A 27,769-nucleotide genomic window follows, 5' to 3' on the forward strand; every position below is an offset into this window, starting at 1 on the left:
CATTCAAGTTATTATTATTATTTATTTATTTTCTACTATTTTCTACATTGTAGAATAATATTGAAGACATCAAAACTATGAAATAACATATTGAATCATGTAGTAACTAAAAAACTGTTAAACAAATCAAAATATATTTTAGATTCTTCAAAGCAGCCTCCCCTTTCCCTTGATGACAGCTTTGCACACTCTTGGCATTCTCTCAACCAGCTTCATGAGGTAGTCACCTGGAACACCTTGTTAAAAGTTAATTGCATTTATTATTATTATTGAGCCAGTCAGGTAGTATACAGAAGATAAACGAGAACAGTTGAAATGCCAAGCACCTATATTCTGTTCACTTTGAATAGGTAAGATATGTTCAGACATTTATCTTGATGAAATCATAGGCCTATCTCCTTTCAAAACCGCACGACATACATTATGTGAACAACACCTTGATCAATGAGTGGTACAGGGTGATATAATTGTTTCATGAAAGCCTCTCCAGTACATCAACATAAGAGTTTAATTTCATCTATCAAAAACCACTGTAGTCGGCAATTACATAAAGAGGTGAGGCTGGAAGAGACTCAGTCTGGTCTCATGTCAGGTCTCGCAGTACAGTCAACAAATACACCAATTTTTAGATCCTTTTACCCTCTCCTTTTGAAAAATGGATACAAAATGTAAGTCTTTATCTGTGTAATCACAGTCTTGTCTTTTCAACACTGACTTGGGACGATATCTGACGTTCAAATTGAATCCAACCGACTACCAATCATCCAGCAAAAGGCCCCAATACAACAGCAAAAGGTCAGCCATTTTGTGGTTCAACATGGCTGCACATATATTCCAATGTAAGGCTTTTTCTCTGCTCTGCTAGCTCTCCTTGCGCTGCCTCTCTCCCTTTTAAAATGCCAATTTATCCTCGGCAGAATGCTATCAGCGCAGCCATTACTCCACATTCACTGCAGAAACCTCTCTCTCTCTCTCCCTCTCTCCCTCTCTCCCGCTCTCTCTCCCTCCCTCTCCAGTGGGCCCCGGCAGTGCTTCCCCATTTCCGGTCTAATTGTGCATTCGGCCTAGACAAGGGGCTCATTAAGCAGTAATTACACACATGTTGTTTTTGGGAAACATCTCAATTTGGATTGCTTTGCATGGTAATTGTTCAGCAGGGACCGCCACTTGCAATGTTTCCCAGTGTGACATGTGGTGGAGAGAAAAAGAGAGAGAGAGAGACAGGGAGAGTGAGGGAGAGTGTGTATGAGAGATAGAGTGAGAGAGAAATAGGGAGAGAGAGAACAGCATTGTAAATACAACCCATATTTATGTTTATTTATTTTCCCTTTTGTACTTTAACTATTTGCACATAATATGACATTTAAAATGTATTTGTAATGAGTGTAATGTTTCCTGTTAATTTTATTGTTTATTTCACTTTTCTTTATAATCTACTTCACTTGCTTTGGCAATGTTAACAAATGGGGAGAGGGAGACGGGGAGAAAGAGAGACAGGGAGGGACAAAGATGGGAGACGGTGAGAGAGACAGAGATGGGGAGAGAGAGAGAGGGGGAGAGAGAGAGATGGGGAGGGAGAGACGGGGAGAAAGAGAAATGGGGAGAGAAAGCGAAACGGGGAGAGAGCGAGAGAGAGATGGGGAGAAAGAGAAAGAGAGGTAGTCAGAACTAGGTCAGGCCTTACCATCATCGATGAGCGTGGAGCTTCAAAAATAATGAACTTCAACTTTAACTATTTGCACATAATATGACATTTAAAATGTCTTTATTCTTTTGGAACTTTTGCGAGTGTAATGTTTCCTGTTAATTTTATTGTTTATTTCACTTTTCTTTATAATCTACTTCACTTGCTTTGGCAATGTTAACAAACAGGGAGAGGGAGACGGGGAGAAAGAGAGACAGGCAGGTACAAAGATGGGGAGGGAGAGAGAGGGAGGGAGACGGGGAGAAAGAGAGAGACGGGGAGAGATAGAGAGACGGGGAGAGGGAGACGGGGAGAAAGAGCAACAGGGAGGCACAGAGAGACAGGGAGGGAGAGAGAGACAGCGAGGGAGCCGGAGAGAGAGAAAAACAGATGGGGAGAGAGAGAGAGAGAGAGATGGGAGATAGAGACGGGGAGAGAGAGAGACGGAGATGGAGAGAGAGACGGGGAGAAAGAGAGAGCGACGGGGAGCGAGAGAGAGACAGGGAGAGAGAGAGAGACGGGGAGAGAAAGAGACAGGGACAGAGAGAGAGACGAGGAGAGAGAGAGAGAAATGGGGAAAGCGAGATGGGGAAAGAGAGAGACGGGGAGAGAGAGAAACGGGGAGAGAGAGACGGGAGAGAGATAGAGATGGGGAGAGAGACGTGGAGAGAGAGAAACGGGCTGACAGAGAGAGACGGTGAGAGAGACAGAGACGGGGAGAGAGAGAGGGGGAGAGAGAGAGACGGGGAGGGAGAGACGGGGAGGTATTGAGAGACGGGGAGAAAGAGAAATGGGGAGAGAGAGCGAAACGGGGAGAGAGCGAGAGAGAGATGGGGAGAAAGAGATGGAGCGAACTGGGAAAGAGAGCGAGAGAGATTGGGAAAGAGAGAGAAGGGGAGAGAGAGAGGTAGTCAGAACTAGGTCAGGCCTTGCCATCATCGATGAGCATGGAGCTTGAAAAATAATGAACTCACGAGGTGGAAGTAATGTTAACTAGCTTATACATGTAATATTTACAGAGATGTAATGGTAGAACACAATGTTGCTGTCTTTTCATCTTGGCTTGCGCGATTGTTCATTGTTATATTATTTCCTCTTGAATATCAACACAACTTAGACCTGGCTTAAAACTTTATTTACAATCCTTACAAATACTTTATCTGGGTTTGTTTGAGCTCGCCTGGCGCAATGGAACCAATAGAGTAGTTGCAAAAGTGCTAACACTTGGTACTCCAATCAGGCTAAACTAAACACTCAAAGTATTTGAAGATTTCAAATAGTATTCAAACCCAGGTCTGCTATCCCACCATTACACTAAAGAACCCATTCCTCTTGGTGGGCTAGCCAAGCGTGAAACACAAACACCTTGCATAGCCCTACATTACATGACTTCACATTTTACCTTGCAGTATAGGCCTACTGCTGAATGGCAGTAAGAAAACAAATAGGCTGATCGATCAGACCACTCAACTGGGTTGTATTTGAGGCACCAATCAGAAAAAGGACTGAAAAACTGACGACAAGTTGAATGAAGTAAAGTGTTACTGAAATCTCAATCACAGGCGAGGTGGTCTCTGAACCATTAACATTGGTGGCTACAATGTGTCGCAGTTTACCATGGAAGAAGGAAAATATTTTGACAGTGATTTATTTTCTGTCAATTTATATAAGACAATCTATAAAGAGCGAGTGTATGATACTTGTGACTTTAAAAGCTTTTGCCAGTACAGTACACTAACTCTCTAAAAATAATTATCTCACCGAGCGGAATTAACAAGCACTGCTCAGCCATTCTGTGAAGAACGGGGTGCGGTGGAGGGACTCATGCAATATGCATGTCGGTTTGAGCACCCTACTCCTCCATCTTCCTCTTCTCCCTTTCTTTTTCTGTGCAATTAACTAAAGGTCCTCGCCAGCTTCAACCTGAAACAATTCCTGAAACAATGTGTGACTGAGTTTTGAGAGGGCCCAACCTGTCACAAAGAAAAGAAAGAGAAATAAATAAATAAATAAAAATGTTTTATTGCACACACACACACACACACATGCACAGACACACACCCACACATGCACAGACACACACCCACACAGCCGTAAGCCCATAAAGAGTGCAGCCCGTGGCCATGGCGACACACGCTCTGTTGTCGTTAGATAAGGGGAAACAGGGCCTCTTCCTGTGTCTGACTGCTTGATCCTAACTACACAGACAGAGCTGGACCAGCACTGCTAGGTCAAATCCACCAACAGTGCCTCAAATCCACCTTTTGTTTTCTCCTCTCTACCACACAATTCATTTGCACGTGCAAATATTTATTTCTATACCTAGTACACAGATCTATATTACAGATACATTACATGACCAAATGTATGTGGACACCTGCTCGTCCAACATGTCATTCCTAAATCATGGGCATTAATATGGAGTTGGTCGCCCCTTTGCTCCTATAACAGCCTCCACTCTTCTGAGAAGGCTTTCCGCTAGACGTTGGAACATTGCTGCTGGGACTTGCTTCCATTCCGCTACAAGAACATTAGTGAGGTCGGGCACTGATGTTGGGAGATTAGGCCTGACTCGCAGTCGGCATTCCAATTCATCCCAAAGGTGTTCGATGGGGTTGAGGTCAGGGCTCTGTGCAGGCTAGTCAAGTTCCTCCACACCGATCTCGACAAACCATTTCTGTATGGACCTAGCTTTGTCATTGGGGCATTGTCATTCTGAAACAGGAAAGGGCCTTCCCCAAACTGTTGCCACAAAGTTGGAAGAACATAATCGTCTAGAATGTCATTTTATGCTGAGGGGCCTAGCCCGAACCATGAAGAACAGCCCCAGACCATTATTCTCCTTCACCAAACTTTACAAATGGCACTATACATTCGGGCAGGTAGCGCTCTTCTGGCATCCGCCAAACCCAAATTCATCCGTCGGACTGCCAGATGGTGAAGCGTGATTCATCACTCCAGAGAACGTGTTTCCACTGCTCCAGAGTCCAACGGCGGCGAGTTTGACACCACTCCAGCCGACGCTTGGCATTGCGCATGGTGATCTTAGGCTTGTGTGTGCGGCTGCTCAGCCATGGAAACCCATTTCATGAAGCTCCCAACGAATAGTTGCTGACGTTGCTTCCAGATGCAGTTTGGAACTCGGTAGTGAGCGTTGCAACTGAAGCCAGATGATTTTTACGTGCTACACGCTTCAGCACTGGCCGGTCCCGTTCTGTGAGCTTGTGTGGCCTTCCACTTCGCGGCTGAGACGTTGTTGCCCCTAGACGTTTCTACTTCACAATAACAGCACTTACAGTTGACCGGGGTAGCTCTAGTAGGGCAGAAATTTGACGAACTGACTTGTTGAAAAGGTGGCATCCTATGACTGTGCCACGTTGAAAGTCACTGAGCTCTTCAGTAAGGCCATTCTCCTGCCAATGTTTGTCTATGGAGATAGCATGGCCGTGTGCTCGATTATATACACCTGTCAGCAACAGGTGTGGCTGAAATAGCCGAATCCACAAATTTTAATGGGTGTCCAAATACTTTTTTATATATAGTGTATGACTGTCTATAATTATCACTCAACACGAGTTAGTAGGGCGAGTGTCAAACTGTGTGGCATTATACCTGAATCCCACTACAATTTCAATGAAAAACTGTTTTAGTTAACCTTAGGGTCAAACTACTACCAGTAAGCAAGGTTGGCCTAATGCTCCAACAAACTGACTTGAAGACAACAATATTCAACTCTATGACAATAAATACAGAGACTCAAAGAGAATATATTCTGTTGGTAGCATTATTTGGTTGACACATCAATGTAGTGCTAACGCATAAAATAATGTTTTCATTCTAAAATATTGATAATTTAAAGAGCAAAAGAAGGATGACAAACTATGGAGGCGTGTTTTCACTGCAAATATGTAAAAAGAAAATGGCAGCCAGCTGAGACGGTTGTCATCCATCCACTTGCTGTTGCAGTCGAACCACCACAACACAGCCGAGGTTGAACAATAGAGAGATTGAAAGAGAGATTGAAGAGAAAGGCGCTATGGAATGGGGTTGGGTGGGGTGGCGCTAAATAAGGTCTTGTTTTCACTGTGAGCGCGTACAATAGGATAAAAATCTCCCGTTCAAGCAATGCTCACAGGTCAATAGTTGAAAGAAAGATGGAATCAATTTTTGGAGATGTTTTTTTCTTTTTGGTCTATTTGATTTGGCCACTGTGACCATTTTCAACTCCAAGCTTTTCAACTCACTCCCATTATAAAAAATAATAATTTCACAATACTGGTGGATAGAGTTTGGAGTTAAGACAATAGTAGAGAAAAATATGTTCAAAACACAAGGACTAGACAAGATTGAAGCATAAAGAGTATCTAATTCAAAACTACTGCCATAGTATAACAAAAGGCCTCAACAGCCCACAATAGGGGATATGAAATGTAAAATAGCTGTATAATAAATACTGTTTATATGCAGTGAGTCTTCTTGGTCTATGTTTGCAAGTCTTTTATGTGTGTGAGGGTGCATGCATCTGTGTGTGCTTATTCATGAGCTTGAGTGTCTGTTGCTTTGACAGTGTGAACAAGGATGTGTGTATACATGAGAGAAAGTGAACATGTGAGTAAAAGAGCCCTTATAAAACGTCCCCCTGCGTCCCCTGGAAAATGTGTTTCACCCAATCTGTCTTTACCCATCCAGCCACCATGGCCTCTGACAGCCCACCTATTAACCTGTGTCGGGGGAAAACTTAGAATTAATGAGCAAAATATAACTAGCCTGCCACTCTAGTCTTAGCATGAACAGGGGATAAGGGGACTTCCTTAGGTTCAACTGTGTTAGCTCATATACTGTAGTGTGGGCTAACCTGTGAACTATCAGAAACCTAAACATGAGCATGCATAGGGTAACAAGTGGAGAGGTAGATAAACACTGAACACAGACACTGAACGCCACACGCAAGCACACATGGACACACACACACACACACACACACACACACACACACACACACACACACACACACACACACACACACACACACACACACACACACACACACACACACACACACACACACACACTGACACATAAAACAAACAATTGGTATATCTACAGCACCCATCCACAGACACACATTCAAATGTAATGGTAAGGTGCAGCCATGGAGGGGGAAGGGGATGGTGTGAGTGTGAGTGGGTGTCTGCCATTTCTTTGTTTGTGTGTGTGTTTGTGGGTGTATGTATGTGTGCACGTGTGTGTGCACGTTTGTGTGCGTGTGTACACGTGTGTGTGTGTGTGTGCGCGCGCGTGTGTGTATGTGTCTGTGAGGTTTCTCTGGCAGGGTAGAGGATGTACAGCAGAACCCACTTTTAACTGAATCTGGCAAACAGCGATGGGGAGATGAAGGGCAGAGTGAATGTCACATTACCCCAGCTCTTTGCCTCTGCTCGCCGCAACATCAGATAACGGCAGTGGGGGGGGGGACGTCAGTTTTTCTCTAGCATATAATTGGTTATCTGAATGCGATCTACTGCTCTCGTGCCTACCTGCACCATATATATGAACGTATGAAAGAGAAAAGGAATAGAAAGAAGAGAGGGGAAAAAAGCGCAGCTGAAGTTTTGACTGTTCTGGCAACAAGAAATCATTACCAGCAAGGGAAGCGTATCAGTCTATTTACATCTCGGGCTTCTTTTCTCCCTGCATGGTTCCGTGTGAAAACAACCGAGAACAACCACGGGGGAAACATAAGGGATGGTTACATTGACTACTAGAGTGTTTGGAGTCTCGATGAGTACGGAGCAGTGTGTGTGTGCTTTAAATATGATTTCCATATTTACTATCAATGGGAACCCTCTAGAATATAAATAATTGGAGCACAAGAACAATATAAACATACTCTCAGGGCAACTTCCAGTGAGATGTACTACAAAAATGACCCGGCCGTATAAAACGTCACAAAGATCCGTTGAGAAATCCCTACATGTGTTTATGACCATGATATCCTATTAAATGTATAATAGACAACATAAGTAGAACATACAAGAGCATATTAGCTAACCTGCTACTTGTTCTCTATGGTAAATAAATAAACGGTGTGTGTACCTGCCCTGCATATAAGTGCCTCTGGGTTTGCTTGTTGGCATGCTGGAGGACCACTAATGTGCTAACTCTAGAGTCTAGGGAGTGTTAATGCATGGATCACAACCTTCTGAACCTACAAGGGGCTCAGTACCAACCCCTGGGGTACACCCTCTGGGGCTTTAGCATAGAGGTAGGACGTTAGGGGGGCCTTAGCCATATCTCACCCCAGCAGTGGGCAGTCTTTTCCCAGCTGGGTTGGAGCCTGGGGGTGGGGTACCGTGGAGGAGGTGAACACCTCTTCCACCCGCACCGTACCGGGCCTGTGGTGAGAGAGACAGGAGGTAGAGAGAGAACAGAAGGAGGGGGAGGAAAGGAGAGGGAAGCCCTTTAGATCGGCGTTACAAGCAGGGCATTTTCAAAAGGAATATATCAAGCCCCAAAATATCCTCCCCTCTCTCACCCTTCCCTCCCCATGCATGCAGGGGGAGCCGAGGGGTAATGACATGGGTCTCAAACAGTGGTTCCATACAGTGCCACACTGCACGGGAAGAATGGAGCTTAATGAGCTGACATCCTCCGCCACCCCCTTACCGCCCTCTTCCCGGTGCCCCCCAATTCCCAGAAGAGTGTCGGGATGAACACTGACACAGAGCCAAGGCTTTGGAGACTAGGGAAGAGCCATGGAGATCCCAGGCCTCATAGTAGTGGCTGTCTGACCAAACTAGAGCAGTCTATACGGGTTAGGATGAATGATGGGAAAGAGGGATCACTTTGAACTGTAACTAGAGAGGATACATAATCAAACGTACATACACAAACACACACACATGAGAACAAACACCTCACTCACAGGCACGAACACACGCACACACACACACAAACAACCAAACCCACAAAAACACACATGAGAACACACACTACACACTCACAGACACACACATAGGCCTACAATCACACACACACAACCACCACACATGCACAGACCAACACGTTTCATAATGTATGCACACCTCTGAGCACCACACTTACGCACATCTACCAACACAACACTGCTTTACTGTAAAGCAGTTTGGAACACAATTTGTGAAGCCGAGGCACACATACCGAAACCCGGGCCTCAAAACGTGGTGTGGCTGTGGCCTATCACCTTAAAGGACACTGCAAAATAACCAATCGAGGCATTGACAGCTCCCCCATTTCTCGTTTGTCACATGGTTTGTGGGTGAATAAAATGTTAAATAAAGTCTCAGCGGCCGGTGTTGCATCACCGGAAACTGAAGATGCCACCCCCACAATGGTACTGCTGAGACTCAATGTAAAAGTACCGTGGTGATACAAAGAGAGAATGCGAGAGACAAGGGAAAAAAACACGAGACAAAGAGAGGTGAAACCTTCATAAAACTCATATGGGTTCGCAAACGGTTAAGAAATTAGCCTGGTGTTAGCTAATGTAAACAAACTCCATTTGCGAGATCCTCCCTGAGGTAAAAATGAAAGAAGAAAAAAAGACGCTGATTCACTCAGCGTTGGCAGAGGGTAGATGTGTTTGTTTGCCAGTGAGGCTTCCCCTAGGAGAGCTGGCGCGTGTGAGCCCTGGCTACTCATCTACCGGCCTGTCGCCTGCCTGGTTCAATGAGGAACTCCATTACCCCCTATTGGGAGAACAAGTGGATCAATCCAAGTGGGGCCCAAAATGGAAATCATTTTTAAGAAACTCTTCAAATACAATTTCTTTGAACCTTTGAAGAAGGTTTTACTTGCAATGTTTGTATGATATGGTTACCTCTCATTATTTGAAAGCACTTATTGTAGGTCTCTATGAACAAGAGTCTCCTTTATAACTAAAATATAAATGTTAAAAATAATGGGTGTAGTTAGAAATATAGAAGGCACAGGAGATAGAGGACATACCAAGCTATCCTCTGTACTAGACAAAGACGAGACAGAGGGCAACATCACATTTTATCAATTTGAAACAATATGGAGCTGATTGGGTTGTTTTAAAGGCCCATAGCGAATCTTTCTAGTGAGCAATTTGTCGGAGGGCTGTACATTTTTTATAATCTTAACTGGAAAGCCCTAGGAACACAAACTTTATAAAATAATAAGAGGCTAATTTCACCTTGGTGATACACTTTCCAAGCCACTCAATTATTTACAGTTAATGAATATTGCCTCGGGTTACATTTCTTTCAAAGTATCAAAGATCCCTATGAGACAGTAAATCATCTCTGTAAAATACTTCACTAGACTGGTTCAATTATACCCGGTTTAGCAAATATGACTAACACAAGCAGATGTTTGCTTCCATGTCATCTCTTTTCGATACCAGGCGACTCCGTGATGCTGGCCTTCTAGGCAGAGTTCCTCTGTCCAGTGTTTGTGTTCTTTTGCCCATCTTAATCTTACATTTTTTTTGGCCAGTCTGAGATTTGGCTTTTTCTTTGCAACTCTGCCTAGAAGACAAGCATCCCGGAGTCGCCTCTTCACTGATGATGTTGAGACTGGTGTTTTGCGGGTACTATTTAATGAAGCTGCCAGTTGAGGACTTGTGAGGTGTCTGTTTCTCAAACTAGACACACAAATGTTCATGTCCCCTTACTCAGTTGTGCACCGGGGCCTCCCACTCTTTCTATTCTTGTTAGAGCCAGTTTGCGCTGTTCTGTGAAGGGAGTAGTACACAGCGTTGTATGAGATCTTCAGTTTCTTGGCAATTTCTCGCATGGAATAGCCTTCATTTCTCAGAACAAGAATAGACTGAAAAGTTTCGAAGAAAGTCCTTTGTTTCTAGCCATTTTGAGCCTGTAATCGAACCCACAAATGCTGATGCTCCAGATTCTCAACTAGTATAAAGATAGCCAGTTGTATTGCTTCTTTAATCAGTAGCTGTGCTAACATAATGGCAAAAGGGTTTTCTAATGATTAATTAGCCTTTTAAAATGATAAACTTGGATTAGCTAAAACAACGTGCCATTGGAACACAGGAGTGATGGTTGCTGATAATGGGCCTCTGTACGCCTATGTAGATATTCCATAAAAAATCTGCCGTTTCCAGCTACAATAGTCATTTACAACATTAACAATGTCTACACCTTATTTCTGATCAAATTGATGTTACTTTAATGGACAAAAAAAATAGCTTTTCTTTAAAAAACAAGGACATTTCTAAGTGACCCCAAACCTTTGAACGGTAGTGTATATATATCACTGAGTTAATAAAGCTGCATACAAACATGGTCTCTTTTTTGCTTTCTTAAGTAAGGCAGCTCCAAAATCCAGGTGTTTCAGCCCAGGCCAGTGCTTCTGTGTTGGGGCAAGCCAGCAGAAAATACGGAGCGTTGCGCCATGATTGGCTCAGTGTTCTGTCACTCATGGGGAAACTACGTCACCGCAAAGTAGGAGAGACCTCGAGAATTCGAGCCCTTTGGGTATTGACATAGAAATACATTAGAAGTGCCCATCCAAGAAGGCTCAAGGTCATTGGGCACAGATAAAATTACGTCAAATCACGTTATATGTACAGTAGCTTCGATTGAACTGATCGTGTGAACATCATACTTTCAAAATCTTAGCTAGCAGTCAGCATCATGAATCAAGTCAACAATCTACTGGCAAATCCTTTTCAATCCTTGTCATATGAAGATAAGTAATGAAGAGAAATTATAGATAAAACGTATCGGTGCACATCGGCCATTGGACATAAACTTTACACAAGAAGTTGGGAATCGCAAATTCAACAATGAGTGGTTTGGAAGGAAGTGAGCACAACAAGGTGAGTCCGAAAATGTATTGTATGCTGCTGCATAATTGATGTAATATGCCAGGGAGATATGTATACTGTAGCTAAGAAAGTAATACTAAGCGTATGTGGTGTAGCAAGCTGTTAGTAGCCCATGTGCCTCACGCTAATAATTTGGTCCCTTTTTCCCTCTTTCGCCTATTGTTCTGACTTGGTGGTGCACGTGCACTGTAGCCTATAGCCTGTTTTAGAGAAATGTAATCATTGAATATTGTCTGCTTATATGGCCCGTTATTTACCCTACGGGTCTAACTTGGTGTACAGGGAGAATACTGTAAGAACGGCCCATGTTCTGAATTCGGTCTCTGTACATTTCAAAAGTGTTGAACAAATAGTTATATTGACAACGTCCATCCTAGCTCGCTCATTAATGCCTTAATCGAAATTACAGATTGCCTCTTATCCGCTCGTCATTCCCTTACGCCATAGTTTGCAGATTTACATGTTTTTTAAATTTATTTAACTAGGCAAGTCAGTTAAGAACAAATTCTTATTTACAATGACAGTCTACCAGGGAACAGTAGGTGCATCAATACCAGTATACCACCGAGTAGGTTAACTGCCTTGTTCAGGGGCAGAACAACAGATGTTTAACTTGTCCGCTCTGGGATTCAATCCAGCAACCTTTTGGTTGCTGGCCCAATGCTCTAAGGCTATCTACCCCCCAATGGTGGTTTCAAATGTGGTTTCAATTGTCAGTAGAAACCACATTTATTTTTATTTATTTAAACAAGTCAGCCATATCAGCTATGTTTTTTTAAAAGGCAGTACTGTTTCGCTGCCAGACAAGGCTCTGCTGATAGCCAGGTGTAGCAGTGGTAAGGTGTTGGTACTGCTGTTGGGACTCTTCTGTTGTGACAGCTTTATGTTGGCCCTAACAGTTTGTGGGCACCGTTATAGTGCAATTAATGTATTGTTAAGTGTTGTGGCTTTGCTGACATGCATAATTTGTTTTTGCCCCACCAAGATTTACATGCTCAAATCGCCGCTGTTCCTGTCACTCAAACTCTAATTCAAATGCTACATCCTGTGCAGTGGCCAATTCAATTGCAATTTCAACTTATGAGTTGAATGGGAGTCAATTCCAAAATTCTGAATTAAGCACAACCCTGGCACACATACTATTTGAAATAATTTCAAATACTTTATCTGTGCTTGATTGAGATAGCGTGGCTTATCTGACCAACAGAACAATCCCAACAAGTTCAATTAGAGAGGAATCCAGCCCCTCGTGGACCAATGAAGTGAATGATGCTGTAATGTCTTACAGTATCTTTTCATACAGCTACTTTTCTTTGGGGACCCTGCGGCTCTCTTCACTGAAGTGTTTGTAACATGTTTGCAATGCAAAACGTCATAATAATGAGTGACAAAGTTATGTCAGTGGGACTGGGCGGTATACCGGTATTGATGCACGGACCGGTTTGAGTTTTCACTTTACTTTCTAATAACAGTATTTGAATGTTTGGTTTGTTAAATGTGATGTGCCGTGTGTAACATCAATTTTTATAGTTTACTAAGGTACTTGACTCATCTCTCTCCATGCCGCTTTCCACACAGACCTAGCCCCACTCAAGGAGCGCATTTGTTGTTTCTCAACCACGAGACACTTGCGTTCTGCTGTTTTTACTTTGCTTCTTAATATAAATCCACTAGCATTCTATAATTACACTATTAGTTTGTGTTTCTTACATCTACAAACAGCTAGTTTGTATTTTCTTAGTAAGTTGGGTCTAAATCTTGTTAGCCGCTAATGCTAATTGCTAGCTAGCTAATAAATGTACTGAATCAGAGTAAACGTAATTAGCTATACAGCCTGATAATACCAGTGATGGTGTAGACGTAAATCAGCATATTGTTTGTGCAACAGTATCTTTTAAATCAAAGAGGAATACGCAAAGCAAGAAAATGTTCTTCTTCATCTTCTTCTGTGGGTTTTATGGCGGACTACAACACAAAAAGATCTATTGCCGCCACCAACTGGACGGGTTGAAAAAACAAGGAAAATAAATAAATCCATACGTGATATGGAAAACTAACTTAATCCACCCAAATAAAAAAAGTACATTGACAAAACAAAACAAAACTCCCACTTCTTCCTTCTTTTAAATCTCCATATCTCCCTTCTCAGGCTCTAGGGCCTGAGAGAGTGGTACGGCTTGTGACAATACTCCATGCAACTCATCCGCCGAGAGATCTTTCTGTCCCAGGAACCACTACGCCGCAACCACAATGATATCGACCTCAATCTCTTTCACCCTTGTCGGGCATTCCAAAGACATTGCTTCACGGTTCCCACCACAATTGCAACATGTCACATTTTCAGCACTTTTAAAATACATGACATAGCCTGGTTCCTCTCTAGGTTTCTTCCTCGGTTCTGGCCTTTCTAGGGAGTTTTTCCTAGCCACCGTGCTTCTACACCTGCATTACTTGCTGTTTGGGGTTTTAGGTTAGGTTTCTGTACAGCACTTTGTGACATCAGCTGATGTAAGAAGGGATTAATAAATACATTTTATTTGATTTGATGACATGCAAACACTTGAAACATGTCCAAAAGCTTTACAGTGATCCTGCTGCATTGGTCTTGGGATAAATGCTTAGTCTCTGTAGTTTATATACCTCAACTGCACTTGAGTAGGGAGAGACTCCATATCAAAAAACAAAAGAACTGATAGACTCTTCACTTTTTAATCATTCACAACCCGATTCATCCAACGTGCATCAATCACTCCAGGAATATTTTTCATCTCTTTAACATTGACTTCCTATGAGACGCCAGATATTACCCCCTTGAGGGATGCCCTGTTCTGAAGAGACACACACGACATGTCTAACTTCTCAAATCGGATGAGACGCAAAACACGTTCCTTCTGATCCTCAGAACAACAAAAAATCTAAACAAGCCGCCTCTCGTGATCCTCGGAGCCTTCACTTTTCCCAGCACTCTCTCCACCAGTTTGGCTATCTCAAATGGATTCTTCAAGATTGGTAATCCAATCAGCTGCTCCTCATTAATAAACCGTACTCCTTCAAGATATGAAGGTCATTCTGAGGACTATACACTACTTGGCTACGTTTTCCATTCTTTTGGACAATATTCCAATTCTCCTGTATTCTACCGCCATTAGATTCACAATCCACATCAGCGTCCGCTTCAACCATCTTAGATGCATGAAATTGTCGACGGTCAATCAGCGATTGATTAAAATACTCAGCCTTCTTATACGCTACCACAGCTGCAAGCTGATGCAAGAATATGTTAGCTACATGAAGTAGCTAAGAGAAAACAGTCAATGTAGCCAAAGATTATAGGGTAGCTGTTTAGTCCCCTTGCTTTTTTCAATCTTTACTAACGACATGCCACTGGCTTTGAGTAAGGCCAGTGTGTCTATGTATGCGTATGACTTAACACTATACACGACAAATACTACAGCGACTGAAATGACTGCAACACTTAACAAAGAGCTGCAGTTAGTTTCAAAATGGATAGCAAGGAATAAGTTAGTCCTAAATATTTCCAAAACTAAAAAGCATTGTATTTGGGACAAATCATTCACTAAACCGTAAACCTCAACTACATCTCGTAATGAATAATGTGGAAATTGAGCAAGTTGAAGTGACTAAACTGCTTGGAGTAACCCTGGATTGTAAATGGTCATGGTCAAAACATATTGATACAACAGTAGCTAAGATGGGGAGAAGTCTGTCCACAATAAAGCGCTGCTCTGCCTTCTTAACAACACTGGCAGGTCCTACAGGCCCTGGTTTTGTCGCACCGAGACTACTGTTCAGTATGTGATCAGGTGCCACAAAGAGGGACTTGGGAAAATTGCAGTTGGCTCAGAACAGGGCAGCACGGCTGGTCCTAAAAAGTACACGGAGAGCTAACAATAATGACGTGCATGTCAATCTCTCATGGCTCAAAGTGGAAGAGAGATTGACTTCTTCATTACCTGTTTTTGTAAGAGGTGCTGAATAGCTGAATGTACCGAGCTGTCTGTTTAAAATACTAGCGCACAGCTCGGACACCCATGCATAAGACATGCCACCAGAGGTCTCTTCACATTCCCCAAATCCAGAACAGACTATGGGAGGCGCACAGTACTACATAGAGCCATGACTACATGGAACTCTATTCCACATCAGGTAACTGATGCAAGTCGTAGAATCAGATTTAAAAAGCAGGTAAAAATAGATTGTAAATTAAAGATTTAAAAAATCTAAAATAATTATTATATTATTGATTGATTGACTATGACTTTTCAAATCACCCGGTATTGCTATCTGCATCGTTAGTTCTAGATAAATGTTGCAATTCTTCAGCCATTCCTGGACTTGTGACCAAAAACAAGCTAAATATGGACAGTACCAAAATAAATGATCTAATGACTGCCTCCTCACAGCAAAATCTGCAGAGCAGGGAAGATTGTAGATATATAGATATATATATATTAGAGGTCGACCGATTATGATTTTTCAACGCCGATACCGATACCGATTATTGGAGGACCAAAACAGGCCGATGCCGATTAATCGGCCGATTTTTTTAATTTATTTGTAATAATGACAATTACAACAACACTGAATGAACACTAATTTTAACTTAATATAATACATCAATAAAATCAATTTAGCCTCAAATAAATAATGAAACATGTTCAATTTGGTTTAAATAATGCAAAAACAAAGTGTTGGAGAAGAAAGTAAAAGTGCAATATGTGCCATGTAAGAAAGCTAACGTTTAAGTTCCTTGCTCAGAACATGAGAACATATGAAAGCTGGTGGTTCCTTTTAACATGAGTCTTCAATATTCCCAGGTAAGAAGTTTTAGGTTGTAGTTATTATAGGAATTATAGGACTATTTCGATTTGTATTTCATATACCTTTGAATATTGGATGTTCTTATAGGCACTTTAGTATTGCAAGTGTAACAGTATAGCTTCCATCCCTCTCCTTGCCGCTACCTGGGCTCGAACCAGGAACACATCGACAACAGCCACCCTCGAAGCAGCGTTACCCATGCAGAGCAAGGGGAACAACTACTCCAAGTCTCAGAGCGAGTGACGTTTGAAACGCTATTAGCGCGCACCCCGCTAACTAGCTAGCCATTTCACATCGGTTACACCAGCCTAATCTCGGGAGTTGATAGGCTTGAAGTCATAAACAGCGCAATGCTTGAAGCATTGTGAAGAGCTGCTAGCAAAATGCACGAAAGTGCTGTTTGAATGAATGCTTACGAGCATGCTGGTGCCTACCATCGCTCAGTCAGACTGCTCTATCAAATCATAGACATAATTATAACATAATAACATACAGAAATACGAGCCTTAGGCCATTAATATGGTCGAATCCGGAAACTATCATCTCGAAAACAAAACGTTTATTCTTTCAGTGAAATACGGAATCGTTCCGTATTTTATCTAACGGGTGGCATCCATAAGTCTAAATATTCCTGTTACATTGCACAACCTTCAATGTTATGTCATAATTACGTAAAATTCTGGCAAATTAGTTCGCAATGAGCCAGGCGGACCAAACTGTTGCATATACTCTGATTCTGCGTGCAATGAACGCAAGAGAAGTGCTCTACAACATGCTCTACGACATTCGCAGAGTACGACCCTGCCTCACACAGGAAGCGGCGCAGGTCCTAATCCAGGCACTTGTCATCTCCCGTCTGGATTACTGCAACTCGCTGTTGGCTGGGCTCCCTGCCTGTGCCATTAAACCCCTACAACTCATCCAGAACGCCGCAGCCCGTCTGGTGTTCAACCTTCTCTCACGTCACCCCGCTCCTCCGCTCTCTCCACTGGCTTCCAGTTGAAGCTCGCATCCGCTACAAGACCATGGTGCTTGCCTACGGAGCTGTGAGGGGAACGGCACCTCCGTACCTTCAGGCTCTGATCAGGCCCTACACCCAAACAAGGGCACTGCGTTCATCCACCTCTGGCCTGCTCGCCTCCCTACCTCTGAGGAAGTACAGTTCCCGCTCAGCCCAGTCAAAACTGTTCGCTGCTCTGGCACCCCAATGGTGGAACAAACTCCCTCACGACGCCAGGTCAGCGGAGTCAATCACCACCTTCCGGAGACACCTGAAACCCCACCTCTTTAAGGAATACCTAGGATAGGATAAAGTAATCCTTCTAACCCCCCCCCCCCCCCCCCTTAAAAGAGTTAGATGCACTATTGTAAAGTGGTTGTTCCACTGGATATCATAAGGTGAATGCACCAATTTGTAAGTCGCTCTGGATAAGAGCGTCTGCTAAATGACTTAAATGTAAATGTAAATGTAAGTGACACAATTTCACCTGGTTAATATTGCCTGCTAAGCTGGATTTCTTTTAGCTAAATATGCATGTTTAAAAATATATACTTCTGTGTATTGATTTTAAGAAAGGCATTGATGTTTATGGTTAGGTACACGTTGGAGCAACGACAGTCCTTTTTCGCAAATGCCACCGCATCGATTATATGCAACGCAGGACACGCTAGATAAACTAGTAATATCATCAAACATGTGTAGTTATAACTAGTGATTATGATTGATTAATTGTTTTTTATAAGATAAGTTTAATGCTAGCTAGCAACTTACCATGGCTTCTTACTGCATTCGCGTAACAGGCGGGCTCCTCGTGAGGCAGGTGGTTAGAGCGTTGGACTAGTTAACCGTAAGGTTGCAAGATTGAATCCCTGAGCTGACAAGGTAAATATCTGTCGTTCTGCCCCTGAACAAGGCAGTTAACCCACCGTTCCTAGGCCGTCATTGAAAATAAGAATGTGTTCTTAACTGACTTGCCTAGTTAAATAAAGGTGTAAAAAAAAAAAATCGGCAAAATCGGCGTCCAAAATTACCGATATCCGATTGTTATGAAAACTTGAAATCGGCCCTAATTAATCAGCCATTCCGATTAATCGGTCGACCTCTAATATATATATATATATATATATATATTCTATTGGTAGCAAGAATTTTGTATAATAATTTAAATAGAAAAATTCAAAGTTTTGAATCCGTCGTTGTTTTGCGTGTCAATTTATAAACCATGTGCCATGGAATAGGTACATCGAAAATCTCTCCCCAACTATTTTGCAATTTATTTGGCACAGCTGTCAATTTTTGGGTCCTTAAATGAAATTGGTATTTGTTTTAATTTATCACAATTTTCTTTAACCAATGATGGTCTTTAATGCAGGGCCGACAGACAAGTTCCTTACTTTTTACCCTTCTACTTGCCTCTTCCATTTTTGTGATAATGCTGCAATTAGTCGGTTGTATTTTGGGTAGAGCAGAGATTTTCATATGTCTGTGTTTGCTGCATGTGTGACATAACTCCACCAGTCCTATTTATGATATAATTTACAAAAAGTATACCTTTTTTAAACATTTCATTGAAAAATATGTTTTTTTTAATCAATTAGTATTTTTGAGTTTAACCACAATATTTGTTGTATTATTTGTTCTGTCTTTTCAGTTGGATAAACTGAAATTGCAACAAACTTTCTAAGGCTTGTTTAAAAAATAACAATATTTTGGAGATTATTTAGTTTTCAAACATCCGAAAGTGAGCAATTGTAATCTGAATGAAGGGGAAAAGTCCAAACATGGGGTGAGACATTCCTACCAATTTACTAGAGAACCATTTCGGATGTAAGTGTAACTTTTGTATGACTGATGCCTTTAGTGAGAGGTCTAATGCTTTAATATTTCATAATTTCTGCCCTACGAATTCATATTCATCATATAAATAGGCACTTTTAATTTTAGCTGGCTTACCATTCCAAATAAAATATAATATTTTTTGTTCATATAATTTAAAAAGCAGCTGTAGGCAAAACCATAAGCAAATACGTAAACTGTGATATGACTAAAGAGTTAATCAGGGTGATTTTTCCACAAATAGTCAGGTATTTTCCTTTCCATGGTAGCAAGATTTTATCTATTTTTGCTAACTTTCTATAAAAATGTATTGGAGTGAGATCATTTCTTTCTTTCGGGATTTGTATACCGAGTATGTCCACATCCCCATCAGACCATTTTATTGGTAAACTACACGGTAATGTAAAAGTAAACATTTTGTGATCCAATACGTAATATAGTTCACTTATCATAATTTGGTTTTAATCCAGAGAGGTTAGCAAAATTATCTAGATCCTCTATGAGGCTGTGGTGTCACGTTCCTGACCTTATTTCCTTTGTTCAGTCTTTGTTTAGTTGGTCAGGACGTGAGCTGGGTGGGCATTCTATGTTATGTGTTTCTATGTTTAGTTTAGGGTTGTCTAACTAGCCTGATATGGTTCTCAATCAGAGGCAGGTGTTTTACGTTGTCTCTGATTGGGAACCATATTAAGGTAGGCTGTTCTCACTGTTTGTTTGTGGGTGATTGTTCCTGTTCGTGCGTTCATTGTTTTTCATTTGTTCACATGTTCAGGACTGTTAGCGTCGTTGGTTTCGTTTTGTTTATTGTTTTGTTCGTCTAGAAAAGTATTCTAATAAATATGGATACATACCACGCTGCGTTTTGGTCCTCCGATCCTTCTAACTTGTCCTCCTCAGACGAGGAGGATTACGACGGCCGTTACATGTGGAGGGATTCTAATTGTGGTTTTAAAAGAAAACATGGATCATCATCTTTGTTTTTAAGCCACAGATTTCTAATCCCTTAATATTATTCTTGGATCTAATTTTAACAGCAAACATTTCGATGGCAATAATAAATAGGTATGCCGATAGTGGACAACCTTGTTTTACTCCTCTTGACAGTTTAAAACTTTCTGAGATGTAGACATTATTTACTATTTTACACCTAGGGTTACTATACATAACTTTAACCCATTTTATAAGAGATTCTCCAAAATTTTAATATTCTAGGCATTTATATATAAACCCCAGTACCAAAGTCTCTAGGAGACAGAACGCGTCTCCTTCCTGAGCGGTATGACGGCTGCGTGGTCCCATGGTGTTTATACTTGCGTGCTATTGTTTGTACCAATGAACGTGGTACCTTCAGGCGTTTGGAAATTGTTCCCAAGGATGAACCAGACTTGTGGAGGTCTACAATTGTTTTTCTGAGGTCTTGGCTGATTTCTTTTGATTTTCCCACGATGTCAAGCAAAGAGGCACTGAATTTGAAGGTAGGCCTTGAAATACATCCACAGGGTCATTGACATTGAGGGTCATATTTGATCCACAGGGTCAAATACATCCACAGAGTCATTGACTCAAATGATGTCAATTAGCCTATCAGAAGCTTCTAAAGCCGTGGCATAATTTTCTGGAATTTTCCAAGCTGTTTAAAGACACAGTCAACTTAGTGTATGTAAACTTCTGACCCACTGGAATTGTGATACACTGAATTATGAGTGTACCATGATATTTGCATTGCTACTAAGTAAATCTCCAATTGGTCCGCACTATTCCACCCGCTAAAATCCCTCCTCATCCTGAGTTGGGTTGTCATCCCAATGCCCGGCAGACCACCCCCAACCCCCCGGATCCCATAGCCCCGGAGAGACCACGACCCATCCTTTGAAAAGAGCACACAGTGCCACCCACAGAACAGAAGCAGAACAACCGCCAAATGCATTTCCATCGACCTCACATCGATTTGAATTATATATAGCCATTAAATATATATTTTTTTAAATCCTGTTTATCTTATTTTCCATAATTAGCTATTAATATTTGATGTAATGTAGGCAATTTATGCAAAGGATTTTTACCTCTCACCAGTCTCGCCATTACCAAAATTACATTATGGCAAGCAATTATTATATAAGCAAACAATTATTGTGAATCATCCTATATTGTCCCTAAAATCTTATACTCCATCGCAACAGTTGTGGGATACACACCCACCCACACACTCATACACACTCATACACACTCAACCCCTTTCCCCCACAACAACCATAGACTCAGTCTCTCAACAGTTGCACCATCCCAGAGCCCAACTCAAGAAAGGTCTTGATTTATGAATGCATATACAGTTGCAGCTGTATGAGAAGGCCTGCAAAACTGTGCAAAAAATGGGCAGAAATGGGGAGATTTGATTAACCATTGTCACATCCTAGATGATGGAGGTCAGTTATACCCCCTTCCCCTGAAACCCCCACAACATGGTCCCCCGTATTGACCATATTCTCAAGCATCTCCGTGCAGTCAGACCTTTGATTTTGTGCCACCAGGGCCAGAATAATATCCTCCCTCTCTGAATGTCTGAGTGTGACCCCCTCCCCATGGGTTACTACAGCTAGTGTTGCCAGCACTGCCACGGCCTGGGTGAGGGCACCTCACCGGAATCCCCACCGGCTAGGTACAAGGTCGTCAAGGTTCTCATTAGCAGCTTTGAGAATTTCCTTGTATATTATGCTCTCCCTTCAGGGGGCTTTGGCTTTGCAGGACCGGCCCTGCCAAGCAGGCTCAGAATCTTGAGGGGGCGGTGCTGCTCTAGGTCTCTGACTGCATTTTGGCTGCATACAGGTGCTTACAGCAGGCCCATAAAACAGTTAGGGACTTCTCCTTAGTATCTGGGTCATTTAGGTGCGTGTCTAGGGTATAGGGTTGTGGACCATTCCATCAATATAGGACCATAAATAAATACATTAGATGTATAATTTATATTTTAAAAATTCAATGCTGTTCCACCATGATAGGACAATAAATAAATACATAAATAAGATATAATAATTATAAGTATAATTCATTATAAAATGTATATCCCTCATCTGAACAACATTAAAAGCTCTCTCACAACCCCTGCTCACAGCAAAACATTGGCTCTGAGATATGCAAACATTTCCTTTCTCATTCAACGCCACACTTTCCCAAACACCAAAAAACACACACCACACCATCCATCCACACATACCGTGCCTTCTGTTTACTGAGCTTTTATCTTGGTTCCTACTCTGTCACAATACCTCCTCCCTTTTATTTTCATTCATTGTCCTGTCAAACAACACTGTATTCAAAGTGATTTAAATCAAATCAAATTTGATTTGTCTCATGCACCAAATACAACAGGTGTACACCTTACTGTGAAATGCTTACATACAAGCCCTTAACCAACAATGCAGTTTTAAGAAAATGAGAGTTAATAAAAGATTGACTAATTAAACTAAAGTAAAAAAAGTTACACAATAAAACAACAATGAGGTTAGAAACAGGGGGTACCGGTACCGAGTCAATGTGCGGGAATACAGGTTAGTCGAGGTAATTGAGGTAATACTGGGTTGGCGCCCCCCCTTGGTTTGTGCTGTGGTGGAGATCTTTGTGGGCTATACTCAGCCTTGTCTCAGGATTGTAAGTTGGTGGTTGAAGATATCCCTCTAGTGGTGCGGGGGCTGTGCTTTGGCAAAGTGGGTGGGGTTATATCCTTCCTGTTCGGCCCTGTCCGGGGGTATCATCGGATGGGGCCACAGTGTCTCCTGACCCCTCCTGTCTCAGCCTCCAGTATTTAAGCTGTAGTAGTTTATGTGTCGGGGGGCTAGGGTCAGTTGGTTATACCTGGAGTACTTCTCCTGTCTTATCCAGTGTCCTGTGTGAATTTAAGTATGCTCTCTCTAATTCTCTCGTTCTCTCTTTCTTTCTTTCTCTCGGAGAACCTGAGCCCTAGGACCATACGTCACGGCAAACCGGGCATGATGACTCCTTGCTGTCCCCAGTCCACCTGGCCTTGCTGCTGTTCCAGTTTCAACTGTTCTGCCTGCGGTTATGGAACCCCTACCTGTCCCAGACCTGCTGCTTTCAACTCTTAATGATCGGCTATGAAAAGCCAACTGACTTTTATTCCTGATTATTATTTGACCATGCTTGTCATTTATGAACATTTTGAAAATCTTGGCTCTCTCTAATTCTCTCCTTCTCTCTTTCTTTCTCTCTCTCGGAGGACCGGAGCCCTAGGACCATACGTCAGGACTATCGGGCATGATGACTCCTTGCTGTCCCCAGTCCGCCTGGCCTTGCTGCTATTCCAGTTTCAACTGTTCTGCCTGCGGTTATGGAACCGCCACCTGTCCCAGACCTGCTGTTTTCAACTCTTAATGATCGGCTATGAAAAGCCAACTGAAAATTATTCATGATTATTATTTGACCATGCTTGTCACTTGTGAACATTTTGAACATCTTGGCATAGTTCTGTTATAATCTCCACCCGGCACAGCCAGAAGAGGACTGGCCACCCCTCATAGCCTGGTTCCTCTCTAGGTTTCTTCCTAGGTTTTGGCCTTTCTAGGGAGTTTTTCCTAGCCACCGTGCTTCTACACCTGCATTGCTTGCTGTTTGGGGTTTTAGGCTGGGTGTCTGTACAGCACTTCGAGATATTAGCTGATGTACGAAGGGCTATATAAAATAAACTTGATTGAACTGTAGGTAGGGGTAAAATGACCACCTACAGTATAATACTAGTGCAAAGAGCTTTTCTCATCTGTTACCTTGGAGTCTATAGAGGATAATTGACACAAGAGACTTGATGTGTGGGCCTCCACCCTGTTTCAATTGAAGGTTCTAAATACACTACATTTTCTACAGTATCATTACAATTATCATCACTGTCAAACAACCTTTCCAAAGGTGAATTTATTTGTGTTTATCATTTTTTAATAATACTGCAAACTCAAGATAAAAATAATTCCACAGTATCATCACAACTGTCATTATCATAACAATCATATAACATTTGAAAAGGAGAATTAATTCAGTATGGGTTTTGACCAAACTGGCTCCATTCCATGTTACAGTGATGTAACTATTTGCTTTGCAGTATAAAACTGTGCCACAGTGGAATTAAAGTGCAAAGGATCACATTCCTAGACAGCTGGTAGTTGTAAATTCCTATCTGGAAAGGGGGATGGCGTTACTTTGAAGGAAAACATATACTTTTTTCATTTCAAACTGCTTTAGGGATTAGGGATTCAGATCTAGAAAAAAATGCACCAAAATAATCCACCATTTGCACGTTTTACATTCACAATGGAACCCCAAGCCCAGCACCCTCCTCTCACCCCCTCCCCCAAGAACACACACACACACACACCAACCTGCAGCCATCTGCTCCGTTTGCTCTCTACAATCCTAGCAGAATACATTATTCACCACAATTACATCCCTGCACATCACAGAGACACAGTCTCTATGAACAGTGAGAGAGAAGATTCAAGCGTGTTTGATTTGGTTTTTGCGTGAAACAAGGTCGTCAGAGAGGGGTCTACCTGTTATAGCTAGTGGGCAAGATGAAAGTCACTGACAAGAAGGTTACTCTGCGAGTGCCCGTAATGCACAACGGATGAAAAAGGTTTACCTGGAGCAGGAGCGTGTGTGCGTGCGTGCGTGTGTGTATGTACTTGACTAGATTATTGTCTTGACGTGTTTTGCATCCACCTGTTAGTGAACCAAACCAAACATTTTCCACTGGCTGCTTGTAGCGCTCCTGCCCTGCCATCAACTCAAGTGCAAAGTGTGTGAATCTGCCCATTGGTGTGTCAGGTGCAACATTCAACGCCCTAGTCTTCCTCTGCACTGAATCACACATGCAACACCTTCATTTCATCACAACAATGCACCAATGATAACACACACACTCTTAGAAAAAAAAGGGGGTACTCTAGAACCATAAAGGGTTCTTTGACTGTCCCTGTGTAGGAGAACCCTTTTTGGTTCCAGGTAGAACCTTTTCACCAAAGGGGTGAAAGAGGTTCTAAGCAGGCAGGCACATGCACAGATAGGGCTCTACCGGTGCAGAGCACATGCCCCTTTGCCCTTCCAGTTTTCAAAGTGCCCTTTTGGGTGGTGGTATAATTTCCCCCCCAAATAAATTTAAAAAAAAATTTTTTTTGTCATTGTTGTTCAGAACGCACTACCCACAAGTCATCATCAAGTTCACCACCCCCACCCAGTCCGTTGGTTGTGCCGTTTCCCCCAGTCTGCCCTGTATGGAGGTTGCGTGCGTCTGGTATCCAAACATGCATGGCTTGAGAGATGAGGTCACCCGTCGAGTGTGTGTAGCTACCTAGTTTAAATATCAACATTACTGCCACAGCAGCACAACATTTGATTAACATTTGATAACACTTGATTTAGCCTACATCATCATCAATATTCTGTCTGGTTGGCTGATATGCGCAGCAGAGAGAGGCAGAAAGACATAGAGGTAAATCACAATCTAACTAGTAGATTTACATTAATCATCAACATCAACAATCAGCTGATAGTCCACCCTCATTTGATGAGTGTGTTGTTGCAGAAATAATAATAATAATAATAATAATAATAACATCGCTACAGAGGCATTTGGTATGTAATATTTTTTTTAAATCCAAAGTCAAATGATCAACCAATCATAAACATCACATTTTGCAGTCCCATATCCATCCACTGTGCTGGTATGAGGTTGATTAAAACAACTCTACATGGGACACACATTGCCTCCTTAGCATAGAGGGCAATAAGCCTCGGGAGTCCATTGAAGTCCACAGTCATTTGACTGCCTGAATAACAATTTGAATTGGAGAGAAAGTTGCTGCGTCAGGCGATTCACTTGCTTGGTCCTCCCCTTCCTTCCTTTCCTTTCCTCTCTTCCCCATCTCTCCATTTTTCCCACCCTCCCTCCCTTTTTACCAGATGCTCTCCTGGCACTGCCTCGTGTTTGGCCTGAGACTGTGAGAGGTCACCGGCTGCCTTGTTCTCACACGTGGAGTGTGTGAGTGGGTCGGGGAGTCTGCTAACTCAGTGCCAGGCCTCTCTAATGAGTCTGTCAGGCGCTGTTAGCAATGGCGTGCTCCCCTGGCTCACCTCGCTCCCACAGACAGACTATGATTAGCCGGGCCAAAGGCACACCACTGGGCCAGATTAAACAGTCACTGTGCACACACACACACACAGCTATCATCTCCCGTATTAGCCTGCTTTGATATAATAACTCACACTTGCCCCCCAGAGTAAGGAAATGTGATGTCACTGGAGTTATGGTTTGATGTAATAAATGCTGGCTAAGGCAGGCAGCGCATGTACAGTACTGAAGCTACTTGGCCTAGCTTACATTACATAGAAAGCCTGCACAGAAAGACAGGTTAGAAGGCGTCTACTGAGAGCTTAACTTAGCGTACAATATACGTCTATGGGGATCAATGGCCTAAATATATATTAATCAGGTCAAATGCTGATTTAGGATCAGTTTTTCCTTTTACATCACAAATAATACAATTAAATGGACAGGGGAGACCTGATCCTAGATCAGCAATCGTACTCTGAGACACTTGATACATATGGCCCCTGATGTGCATGCAAAACAAGTAGCCCACGCAGGCTTTAATTAATATGAGTCATGCACCGTCTTGCACATCATTCCGAACCTGGACTGCTCCTTCTGGCAGCTCTAAACATCCTCATTAAGAGGATTGATTCACTAATTACAGGTAATTACCCATTAAGGAGGAGCGCAGATGAATGGGAAAACCTGTGGAGATGGAAGTGATCTGTGGTTGCTTTCCCTGGGGGCAACCTGTTTGACCCTTTGTACATGACCAGAACGTGACCTCTGTGAAACCGTACTCAGATTGGTGAAAGTTCATAGGCTGGTACCAGATCTGTTTGTGCTGTATAGCCCACTCCTATATGGTCGACCAGGCTAAGAGAATTGCTTATGTAAACCTTGAAACTACCACACAAGAATATACAGTACGCCACTTTTCTAAAAGAGGGGTTATGAGTAACACTAGGCCTTGGTAAGCCGAACAACATTATTGAACAATTTTGGAGACAATAAGACAAAGATGAAAGATTGAACTGAAAGCCCACACAGACACCGAAGGGTTAAGTTTCTTATCTTTGCTCCCCAGAAGAAAGTCCCTGCTAGAAGCCACTGTCCGCTAACTTCCTGCCCCTCTTACCATGCCCTATTTTTACTCTCTGCTTTATTGTGTGCAACTGCCAGGGTGTTCCTTGTCACCGACACGTTTCCTGTCATTTCAGTGTTGGCTCACAGTACAGTAGATGTGCTGACCCAATTCAATTGCTTTTCAAGGAGAGTCTCTCTTTCTCGCTCCTATCACGCATTTACCTCTCTATATCCACTCTAGTCTACATGAAGCAAGTTCATTAGTAATCATCTAACAATGACCCAAGTGAGGAAATACATTTCTGAAATATGCCCCTGATGGTTCAGTTATTTCCACCTATAGGTACATCCATTTTAAAGGACGTGTTTTTACTT

At 42.3% G+C, this 27,769-nt stretch overlaps 1 protein-coding gene across 4 annotated transcripts in view; it reads right to left on the reverse strand.

Moving 5' to 3' along the window:
- The window catches only part of LOC139557213 (TOX high mobility group box family member 2-like), a 135,653-nt gene that overhangs the window by 62,124 nt on the left and 45,760 nt on the right, over nucleotides 1-27,769 (reverse strand). For 2 of the 4 annotated variants that reach the window (XM_071371719.1, XM_071371718.1), the window contains exon 2: nucleotides 7,984-8,079. The exons of the other annotated variants lie outside the window; for them this stretch is intronic. In XM_071371719.1, coding sequence (XP_071227820.1) covers nucleotides 7,984-8,079 — 96 coding nt within the window. The remainder of the gene's footprint in view (nucleotides 1-7,983; nucleotides 8,080-27,769) is intronic. 4 annotated transcript variants of the gene reach the window in all.

The sequence above is a fragment of the Salvelinus alpinus genome, chromosome 28 (assembly GCF_045679555.1).
Source record: "Salvelinus alpinus chromosome 28, SLU_Salpinus.1, whole genome shotgun sequence".
NCBI classification, from domain to species: Eukaryota; Metazoa; Chordata; class Actinopteri; order Salmoniformes; family Salmonidae; genus Salvelinus; species Salvelinus alpinus.